We start from the raw sequence: 12,120 nt of genomic DNA, 5'->3' as shown, positions 1-12,120 counted from the left end.
AAATGGTTCAAAATAAATATCGAAATGGTCATAGAATATAAATATCTTGAAATTTGGATTGATGACAAAATAAAAAAGACTTAGCTCCCAAAAGTGCCAATAAATAATACGAAAGCAATAAAATAAAAACGTTAAGGATTATTAGTGGAATGTATTAAAGTGTATTTTGTTATGGGGTGTAATTATCCATACAAGGCAACAAGGCACTTGTTACATGAGCATATGCATACACGGTGACAGTAGAATCATAAGAAAATTGTGAAATTGAGTAATAAATAGAACTACTGCAAGTGTATGGATACAGGATGAGATACAAGAGAGTAGCTCAGGGCCGTATGCCCTGGGGGGCAGGAGAAGCCACCCAGAAGGTTCAGCACTGCAGGCCAGACAGAAGGTGGTATGAAGCTGTTCCATGGGACCGGTTGAGACAGAGACAGAGGTTAAAAAGGTTCTCCCATGTCTGCAGAAAAGCAGACGTGGGAGCAAATAGACATCCTAACTAAACATCATCAAGTTAGATAGGCTCAGGGAGTGGGTGGGCATATCAGGGACTGCCCTACAGTGGTTTGCCTCGTACCTTAGTGAGAGAAGTTTCTCTGTGGCTGTGGGCCCTTTTAGGTCTGATAGTTCTCCCCTACACTGCGACCTGCCTCAAGGGTCTGTTTTGACCCCAATTTTAGTTGCCCTTTATATGCTCACCTTAACTCATAATAAGCTAATTTAAGGGTGTTTCGTATCATTGCGTATAATTTTACTTACTTACTTACTTAATCTGACAGATAAAATAATCATTGGTATTTGTTTATTTATAAAGCCCTACTTGGTAAATTGCAATATTATCTCTCATCTTGCTTATGAACTATATTATTTCCTGACTATGTATTTATGATTGATCTATTGTTTTAAATTGATTGTGTGTGTCCTGTTACACGTAAGGCTTTGTACACTCGGCACCAGGGGCGGGGCTAGGGGGTGGCTACTTGGGCTCAAGCCCCGAATGTTTTCTGAAAAGCCCCGAATCTATTTTCACAAAAAAAAAATTATACTTTTATTTTTTATTTTTTATTAACAATTAATCATTGTTACATGAAAATATGTTTGCACCAGATTTAGCAGAAGCTAATTTCCATCTGTAGTCTATCCAGCTGCTAACTGTATTTGAGTGAGTTAAGTCTTGGTGTTATGGTAGACTTAGACCTAAGCTTTAAATCACAATCAACAAGTTGACAAAAACATAATTCTTCCACCTTAGAAACATAGCTAAAGTACGGCCATTTATAAATCAAAAGGACGCTGAAAACCAGATCCATGCCTTTATCTCAAGCCGACTCGACTACTGTAATGCACTCCTTACCGGCCTCCCGAAAAAATACGATGATAACTATTTTATTGCAATGCACTATTGCATTATTGTATTCTATTTTACTAACTATTTTATTGCACTGCACTATTTTACTTTGTATCAGTGATAATCAAACCGTAAACAAAGACGCATATTAACACTTTCAGCGCCAGATGGCGCTGTTTACTGTTACTGTTGAAAGGCCAGCGCCTTTTAACATGGGGATACGTGGCTGTGTTTGCAGGCCTAAAGCTATATTATATATTATAGCTATGGATCTAATAATATAGTCGATTGTCATTGAGTTTCTTCCGGTCAAGATGCATCCATACATTTCCGTTTTATACCGTTGTGAATATGAGTGTAGTTTCAGGGTGGTCTGGTGTCATTTCCAAAATGACAGACACCAAGCCACATCGTTTTAAATGGAGTGCAATAGCGGCCACAAGGTGTTAGGCGGCGGTATTGGACTTTTGAGATCTCAGACCCATCCTCAGTGATAACACAGGCTGCCGGCATGTCTTTATGAATGGAAATATCGAATAAAAGAAACAACGATGAAAACCCGACTATACTCTGGTTTTCGGGGGTCCTGGCACTCAACGTTCGGCGAGTTAACCCTAGATCTTAGACCCTAATATGAAAAACGATGTGATTTAATGTTCTATGTCTTACCTTGACTTTGTCTATTTTACTGCTATCTATTTTATGCTTTATGTCTGCACTTTATGCATTGCTCTTGATCTGCCAATGTTGTGCTCATTTTATGCCTGTCTTTTTGTACTGCTGTGAAGCACTTTGAGCTGCAATTTTTGTATGAAAGGTGCTATACAAACACAGTGTATTATTATTATTATTATTATTATTATTATTATTATTATTATTATTAATAATATTATTATTATTATTATTATTATTATTATTATTATTATTATTATTATTATTATTATTATTATTATTATTATTATTATTATTATTATTATTATTATTATTATTATTATTATTATTATTATTATTATTATTATTATTATTATAAATTATTATAGTTTGCTTCATTAATTAAAGGGTGTGAATTTAAGTGTTCTCTAGTGCCTTTTGTCCGCTTTAAGGTGGTGGTATAAGTTAAAGGTTGTGGTGTCGAAGTAAAAAAAATCCTATCTGGGCTAAGCCCCGGATCTCCTACAATCCTAAACCCGCCCCTGCTCGGCACCATTGAAAATGAGGGTCTCCCTCAATGAGTCCCGAGTTTAAATAAAGTATAAAACAAACACACACACAGATGCTACCGAATGGATACTGTCCTCGGAGGCTCCGCCTTCCGCTGGCATAATTAACATGTCGGTCTACGTACATGCCACATGGGAGGAGGGTTCTACATAAAAGACGTGTTGACAATCAGCCTGGCTCATAGCCTACTGGGTCACCATGATGAAGACACTGGGAATGTTGGCTGCTGCTGTTCTGTTTCTGGGGAGCGCGTCTGCAGCTTCTGTAAGTAGCTATGGAGTTTAATCTAGAATCATAGCTCTATTAGAGTATATACAGCATGGACTATTTAAAATAAACATTTCTTAATGTTTGGGCCAAGTGACCTGCACTTTGAAATGCTGTATGGCTGGTGTGGTTATTCCATTGAATCTTTCAAATAATGTCAATATGTATTTGACAAAACATATAGAAAGTATATAATCATGTGGAGAAAGCCTTTAATTTTAATTTAATTTAATCTCATATTTTAATATTCCATTTTAGGAATTCCATTAGGAATTGTTTTTTTCTAGCGGAAGCTGGATTTGCTTGTATGGGTTTCATGGTTGTATCACTGGTATGATATTTTTTTTTCATTACGTGAAAGGACCATATGATGTGAGAGACGTTTGTAAATTTACTGTTCAAAAAGCTAAGAAAGGGATTAAAAGGAGATGTATTTCTATTGTTGGGGTTACCTTGTGTAACAATGCTGATATACATTTAAGAATGAGTCATTTGCTTTTGTTTTAGAAAAATGGTTTGTATAGCTATTTTTGAAAGTAAAAAATTTTGAATAATAATTATTTTGTTATTATTATTTGTGTTTTGGAGTCTTAATTGGTTAATAATATAGGACAGGCATGTATAAGCATTATGCTTCAGCCTGTACCTTTTCAGTCACAAAATCAAAGACCATTGAATGATTGTGCATATTGTATTGTGTGTGATGACTGAATACAACTACTACTACTACTACGTCATCTGAAAGCTGAGTTATAAACATTGTGTTTTGGTTAGGTGCTTGTTAAACTTTTGAAAGTTTAGAGTGCATAAGGGCTTAGAACATTATGATGGAAGTGTATGATGGTCATTTCCATGCTCAATTATGTCTCATAAATAGTTGCAGAAATGTTTGGGTATATATAGATAAAAAAAATTTGCACAGGTCTGGTGTTAAATGTAACCATTTTTGACCACTCAAGAATTGATGGTCAAAATATCTCCAAAATACCACATTGTGACACCAAGACCTTGAGAAAGACCATAGAAAATGAATTCCACAATTCAAATTTTATACAGTGAGGTCAATATTAAAAAAAAAATCTCGCTATGGGGACTAACATCATCACACATGAATACAATTGGATTCACAATTTGTATTTGGATTAGATTTCCAGTCATACCCAATTCATGCATTTCTAACTGTTTAATCACCCCAGTTTGCAGAAATGATCAAAAACATCATTTTTAGAATAGGTGAATAACACATTACTGCATGCAAAGAACTGCATACTTCTTGCCCAAAACTAGCATGACAAGGTTGGTACCTATGGATATCTTAAGTTGTCTAGTTTCATTTGATATCACTACCATCATGCTAGCTTAACAGTCTGCGAGTCTCGTAAATTGTAGGCCTCACAATGACTTTTACTTTTCAAATCATAGCTGGGTGCTGTGCTTACGGAGGGAGGCCAGGTGGAGGGCGACACCATTCGCCTGGGACTGTTCCGAACCATGGATGTCTTCAAGGGGATTCCCTTCGCTGACATTCCTGGGAGGTTTGAGAAGCCAAAACGTCACCCTGGCTGGAACGGTACGTGCACAGACCCAATCATCCTCTGACTCAAATGAGCTGCACATTTAGTTGGGCATTATGCCATGCAACATGAAAGTTGTAATATCACTGATGATTTTGAGCCTCGTTCTTGTGCATTGACCATCTCAGTCATTGATTATTATCATACATCTAAGATCTGTGTGTGTATAATAGAACTATTTGGTCTCGTTAGGTGTTCGTCCGACCACTAAATACATGAAGAGGTGTATGCAGGTGAACATGATCATGACTGACACCCGTGGTGGCGAAGACTGTCTTTACCTCAACATCTGGGTTCCTCATGGCCGTAGAGGTAACACATTTTTAACAACCCCCCAATGTTCACTGATCTCCCCCATGGTGGTGTCTCTCTCCTTCTAGTTTCAACTGATCTCCACCATAGTGGTGTCTCTATCCTTCTACACTGATCTCCCCGTCATGGTGTCTCTATCCTTCTAGTTTCCACTGATCTCCCCGTCATGGTGTCTCTATCCTTCTAGTTTCCACTGATCTCCCCGTCATGGTGTGGATCTTTGGAGGAGGCTACCTGGCTGGAGGTTCCATGGGAGCTAACTTCCTGGAAAACTATCTGTATGACGGACAGGAAATTGCAGACAGGGGAGATGTTATTGTGGTGACCCTGAACTACCGTGTCGGCACCCTGGGCTTCCTCAGCTCTGGAGATTCCAGCTTACCTGGTAGGTGCTCATGGTCCTACAGCAATACAGCATCATCCTGGGGTCAATATGATTAAATTATGGGAATTCAGAAGCGTATTCTGCAAGATGTGTGATGCGCTCCTTCCCCCTCGTCAGGAAACTATGGCCTGTGGGACCAGCAGGCTGCCATCGCCTGGGTGCACAGGAACATCCGTTCCTTCGGAGGAGACCCTGATAACATCACCCTCTTTGGGGAGTCTGCAGGTGGAGCTAGTGTCAACTACCAGGTGAGGGGCTGTTTACAGGACCTATGGTTCACTCCGTGCATTGCCCTATCAAAGCGTCAGAGTGTCCTTTGTTGCACATTTGAAAATGTAATAGAAATGTTAAATGTCTTTTTGTGTCTGTCTGTGTGTGTCTGTGTGCATGTGTGTGTGTGTGCATGTGTCATCCCTACACAAGACTCTCACTCCCCACAACAAAGGACTGTTCAAGAGAGCCATCTCCCAGAGCGGTGTTGCACTCTGCCCCTGGGCTCTAAACAGGAACCCTCGTAAGCTGGCAGAGGAGGTACAGTATGTAACTAATTGGGGCGGAACAAGTAATAAAAACGTTATCGAAATCGCAATATGGCCAAGTGCAATATTCAAATAGCAGGATACTGCAGTATTTGATGAAGGCTAATAATGTCTGTAGAAGCCAAAACCGACATATTGGAAGTTGTATTGTTTATAGTAATGATATTGTATTTATGTTTTGAATATTAGGGGCACACCACTAGGGGCACACCACTTCTTAGTATAGTAGGCAGTGCTAGCACTGTAATTAGAGTTATGCACCTCCTGAGAGGAAATCTTTTTCCTACCGGAGCAATAGGGAAGACGCAAAACTATTCTTTTCTCAACCATCATTTTCTTTGGATAATAAACCTACAACTGCAGCCTGGACATTCAACTCTGTCAATATCCACAACTTCTTTTGTTACCCGAGTAGAAGAACATCTGAGTAGGTGCTTCGTGGCCCTGGGTCAATTAATTAGCGAATGACAAGCTACAGTACTACAGTGTCTACATTAAGTATTGTGGTGCTGCAAAGATGCCCTGGCATACAAGTCCTGCAGAACACGTTTGTTTTATACAGACCCCATAATCATCACATATTCATCACTTAAAAATAATGATATTGTGAATCATATCGCATTGTAATATCTGTCAAAAGACCTATAACTGATCCACGAGAGCTGTGTAACTTCAGGGAGACAAGACTGTAGTGATGATGTCATCAGTAGACAAATCCTGATGGAATTGTGGAACAACTCCTAGGACACTATGACAGTACCCATGGTGATCTTACTGGGATGTGGGTACATTTTCTGATTCAGAGTTGTATAGATCTGAATAGAACTCATTTGGATGTAATAGTTCGAACAAGAATTCTATGAGCCCGCAAAGTACATCGCTAATTCATTGTCAGGAGACCAACTCCAAAAAGTGTCACTTGATGACATCAAAGATTCAGTTGTCTATGTTTGTTGATATTGACTTAACTATCCAAGATCACTTGAATAGCACAATGTGTATTCTGTTAAGGGAGGATTTTCCCTTTAACCCTAAGTTTAACCTCAGTGGAGACCTCATGACCCACCATTACCTAAGGAGATGAACAACGTTCACTTTTTTGTGATCATTGATTTTCAAGTTGCAACCAACTAGGGGTTCTCAGCCTTTCAGCAGGTGATCCTGTATTGAGGTTGGAACATTACTGTGACCTCAACATTTAAAACACATCAAAACTGTGTTTCATTTTATTGATGTTTACTGGATGGAGTGCGAAACTGCCTCATTACTCATCACCAGTGTGACAGACATCAGAATCTGCAGGGGTGCTTGTTGGTGGATGGCATTCGTTTTTAATTTCCAAATAATAGATATTAGTACAGTCACTTTAGCTTCATTAGGGGTTTGATTCGCCTCATCTTCTCTTTTCAGATCGCTCTGAAGGTCAACTGCCCCACCGATGACAAAATGGCGGCCTGCCTGAAAATGTCAGATCCTGCGGCCCTCACTCTGGCTGGGGACCTCAGCCTGACCAGCTCAGCTGATGGTAAGCAGCACTATAGCCACCGTGGGCTTAGTCTCAGGTCATCTCACAGGATTCATCAATAGTGGTATCTGCGAACCATGTTATACAGACTTGTGAGCTACTACTACTATAGGTCTTCTGATCAGGGCCTCCTGGTGGTGCCCCGAACCAGGCTAGAGACTAAGGGGGACCGAGCGTTTGAAGCAGTGCAGTAACAAGGAAGGCATATAAATGTACAGAATTACATTGCAGAATCACTGCAATGTTGCACCAACCCAACTACCATTATGTGATCATCTACCTTATGGAGTATAACAGATGGTACCGCGAGGCGCAGTCACGATGGTGAATATGAATATGATGAATTGAAAATGGGGAACCTTGATGTAAACAAGACGAAAGTCTTTCTCTGGTCTGCATCCCCTTAACAATTGTATGTATTGAGCTGTACTGTACTGTACCCATTCTGCAATCTGTTAATAAACTTTTCAATCAATCAATCAATCAATCAAGTGACTGTGTCGAGTAGCGGTACTGCTAGTTAAACTCACTCTCCCTTAAAAGACGCTTACAATTCACCTCTTGGTATAGCGGTCTGTGCTGTCGCCCGTGGTGCGGCAGACCCGGGTTCGAAACTCCCCCGGGGAATCGAAGTTAAACACAACGCAGGGGTGATGGTGTCATAACCGTTACATAATACTATATGGATGTAATTTCCTGTCTCCATCAGATCCTATTGTCGGCAACCTGCTTCTGTCTGCTGTGATTGACGGGGACTTTCTTCCTGACGAGCCCGGGAAGCTGTTCCACAACGCTGCCGACATCGACTACATCGCCGGAGTCAACGACATGGATGGACACCTCTTCACCGGCGTAGATGTTCCCTCCATCAACAGGCCTCTGATAGACACCCCTGTGTGAGTCTACTGGCGCTAAGCTCTCAGGGTGAACAATAACTGAGATGTTGTACATGCAAGGGCGGCTACGTGGTGCAGTGGGCAAGGCGCTCACCACGAATACTGGAGGCTGGGCTCAAACAGATCATCTCCCTGTTCGAGCCCAGCGCTCCACATTGCTTTCAGTTTAGCTGGTCGTCCGCACTAATACACATTGGCAGTATTAGGGGGAGGGAAAACTGATGGGTGGGGATCGGGGCGTTGTGGACAGCGACTCCTACAGGTTGGTTGGTGCGCCTGCGCAGTAGAATCAGGAATCGACGGGGCGGGGCCCCTCCAAAGCCCAGACCCCCGACGCTGAAAGATCGAGCTGCGCAGGTGGACAGATGCGACGGCTGTTACCTCGAGTATCGGAGGGGACTCATGCTATGTATGACTTAAGGCCCTCCCATAGTCGAGCAGACTGTACACAGAGCAACTCCGCGGAGGTCCGTGCGGACTCAAAGGGAGTCAAAGCAGACCCACAGCAGAGTGCAAAGTGCGAAGCTCCTATTTTCTGACGCACGGACGTCCGCTGAGATCAAAAGCTCAAAGAGTCCGCGCGGACCTCCGCGGAGTCTGCTCTGTGTACAGTCTGCTCGACTATGGGAGGGCCTTTAGTCCACATTGCAGCCGGCTTGTGGGAGGCATGAAACAGCGTTCAAAGACAGGGGAGGGTTGAATTGGACGATACGAAATTGGGATGGGAGAAAAATAGAAAATGGGAGAAAAAAGTGGATAAAAATAAAAGATGTTGTACATGCACAGACAAACTAGGTGTGGGAAAAAAAAGTTAGTTAACCGAAATAAAAATGAAGACTAATCTCTAGAAACATTTAAAATACTTGCAAAACTAACTAAAATGAAATAGAAACATACAGAAAACGTCTTTAATTTAAAATGTTGTCAAATTTGTCAACACGGCAAGCGTGAGGAGATATTGGTGGATATGATGAAAAATACCTATTCTGAACTTAAATTAAATCCTGCTCCTGGCAAATATCCCCCATATTACAAAAAAAATTTATCCTGAAATTAATAAAACAAATCTAAAACTAAACAGTTTTAATCGATTATAACTAAACTAAAACTAACAAATCATTAGCAGAATAAAAAAGATCTGCTAATCTGCTGTTATACAGATTTTTTTTTTTTTTTTTTTACCTTTATTTACCCAGGGTAGGTTCGCTGAGCACGGATGCTCTTTTTCAGCTACGCCCTGCTTCACATTCACACAGTTCCATTCATACCTGGGAGCTGCCCAGTACAACCACAGCTTGACACCATTGGCCACTGAGCAACTCTACTGGAGCAGTTGGGGGTTAAGTGCCTTGCTCAAGGGCACTTTAGCGGTTGGTGTTAAGGGTATGGGAGAGAGTTATTCATTCACTTCCCCAGCCCAGATTTGTCCTGCCGGTCGGGGGGATCGAACCGGCGACCTTCCTGTCACAAACCCGCTTCTCTAACCTTTTTAGGCCACTGCTGCCCCTTGTGAGCTACTACAATCACAATTCAATCGAGTAAGAGCTGAGGACAAGTTAACAATATATACATGTACTATAACAGAAGGAAAAAGCACTCGCCCTGCAGTGAACAAATCAATAATATCTGTCAGAAGACAATTAAGGGTTCAAATGTCAAGATCACAACAACAATAACAATAAAGCATCACGCAGTGGGAAACAGTATATACAAATCCATGTTAAATAAGTACACTGTCCCATGACAACAATTATAAAAAGGGGTAGAAGTCAATTTCCTCGTTACAGCCTGGAGAGCAGGTGACCCTGAGGGTTTCTATCCAATCAGTATCCTGTTGAAGCAGACATTTAAGTCTGTCGCCACCTGTTGCCGTTTGTAGAATGATCTCGATGACCGTGACTTACACAGTGTCAGAGTTAGTTGTGCCGACAACATGGAACCAGCTGCACTCACATTAAAGCCAAGCTTCATCACAATGGTCAACGTTTGTGTACAAAGACTCCACATCCATGGTGACCACGTAAATAAGCATTGCCAATTACCGTGGTATCAATGCCACTTATGGTGGGTCTACCTGGGAGTGAGTTCAGGTTCTTGTGGATTTCAGATAGCAAGTCAAATGTTGATTTTGAGGCAGTAGGAAGTCACCTTCTTTATCAGTGATCCATTCCTTTTCCAAAGCAGTGTGATAACCCTGGTTGAACATTAACCACATGACCTTTCCTTGCAGAAAGGATGTGATGAGGCTCCTGGGTTCTTATACCAAGGAAAAGGGGAAGGCCGGCCAGGACAGTGCTTTCTCTGTCTACTCCTCAACCTGGGGTTCAATTCCTAGCCAAGAAACCATCAAGAAGACCATTGTGGAGATCGGAACAGACTACATCTTCCTGGTGCCTATACAGGCTGCCCTGTACCTCCACGCTGCTAACGCCACGTGAGAACGATTTATCTATATTTACTAATATTAAAAGACAGCCTCTCACTGTAAATGCATTTGTTACGAATTAGTATAAAGTCGACTTATGACTCATGATGACTTGCTTTAAATTGGACATTGGATTTATAGATTTGGATTTTTTTTTTGTTTTTGTCAAGAACTCTGGCACCATAAAGACATGCATGGTAGGCACAGATGAAAACTAGCTCATTAGCTAATTCTGGCACATTTACATTGATGTGGAAAACTGAATATGTTGATTAATGTGCACTGTCCCTGGGTACAAAATAAATAAATAATCGAATCGAATCGAATCTAACCTAACCTCTAGGATTATGTTAATTAATATCTGCTGAACCAAGCTCTGTAATGTGCCTCTCTTCTTGCCCTGTCAAAGGACTGGCCGTACCTACTCCTACCTGTTCTCTGAGCCCAGCCGCCTGGCTGGCCTGGCTAAGCCTTATCCAAGCTGGATGGGAGCTGACCATGCCGATGACTTGCAGTATACATTTGGCAAGCCCTTCACCTCACCTCTGGCATACTGGCCTAGCCACCGCGACGTCTCAGGCTACATGATCGCCTACTGGACCAACTTCGCTAAGACTGGGTAAAACGCCGCAGACACATGAGGTTGTTGACAGTATTATCATCCTTATTGCAGTTTTAGTTTCCCAGAGTGCCTCAGGGCAGGTCTGACCTACGGTGGCAGGTTGGACAGGGCTAACCTTTCTGTTGTCCAGACCTGAAGAATAGTTTTTCTATCCCCACAGGGACCCCAACAAAGGAGGCCTGAAGGTGCCTGCAACCTGGCCCCAATTCACCTTCACTGGACACAAGTACCTGGAAATCAATGCCAATACGAACAGGAACTCTGTGGGACAGAAGCTGAGGAGTCGCCATGTCCATTTCTGGAGCAGTACCCTCCCCAGCCTGCCCACAATCTATTAAGAGACCTAATGACATCCCGTCATGTTATACACATGCTGTACTTCAAAAGGATCATCATAAAGCTAGTAATAATCATATTAATTTGTGTATTCATTCATTCAGTGACTAAATAAACTGATGACTAATAAGAAATACAATGTCCTTCTTTGTACTTCAAATTACTTCATATTATTGTTTCAAATGTGTCTCACTCTTCAGTGAAATGCATTATGTCAACACGGCAGTGTGCAAATGCAGGACATTGTTTACTGTATGGCACAAGAAATAACGTTCTGTTTGACAGTGCTAAATGTCCATACAGTGTTTTTAAGCATATTTTAACCTCCTAACATTCCTGCAAATTTTGCACAAAATGCCTATTGAATGCATATCCAAAGTCAATTGAAAGCTTTTCTTGAACCATTTGAAGCACATGCATAAGAATCTACAGCTGTGATTGGTCCGGTCATTGATAGGCGAAACCAGAGGTGATAACTTTTTCGTTGGCTGTTTGGTTTTTTAACCCGAGATTGGAAGCATGTAATAGGTCAAGCAGGGTGTCAATCAAATGGCTGCCATTTTAGCTTTCAAACGACGGAAATGTACTGTGACGTGCATCACTGCTGGTCAAAACCTGTATGTACCCAAGGACTGGGTGAACTACTAATTGCTACATTAAATTAATCAGA

At 41.4% G+C, this 12,120-nt stretch overlaps 1 protein-coding gene across 1 annotated transcript; it reads left to right on the top strand.

Moving 5' to 3' along the window:
- Nucleotides 1–2,767: 2,767 nt before the first annotated feature.
- Nucleotides 2,768–11,115, top strand: LOC311237519 (bile salt-activated lipase-like; the record flags this gene model as incomplete). Its single annotated transcript, XM_084325446.1, has 10 exons — nucleotides 2,768–2,833; nucleotides 4,259–4,406; nucleotides 4,603–4,722; nucleotides 4,910–5,107; nucleotides 5,225–5,355; nucleotides 5,531–5,638; nucleotides 7,057–7,171; nucleotides 7,881–8,067; nucleotides 10,298–10,501; nucleotides 10,902–11,115. The coding sequence occupies 10 exons, from the start codon at nucleotides 2,768–2,770 to the stop codon at nucleotides 11,113–11,115; spliced, it is 1,491 nt and encodes a 496-aa protein (XP_084181572.1).
- Nucleotides 11,116–12,120: the final 1,005 nt, after the last annotated feature.

This window comes from Notolepis coatsorum, assembly GCF_963971535.1.
Source record: "Notolepis coatsorum genome assembly, chromosome: 11".
Classification (NCBI taxonomy): Eukaryota; Metazoa; Chordata; class Actinopteri; order Aulopiformes; family Paralepididae; genus Notolepis; species Notolepis coatsorum.
Note: the sequence above shows the minus strand (reverse complement) of the source record. Positions and strands in the feature narration are given on the sequence as shown.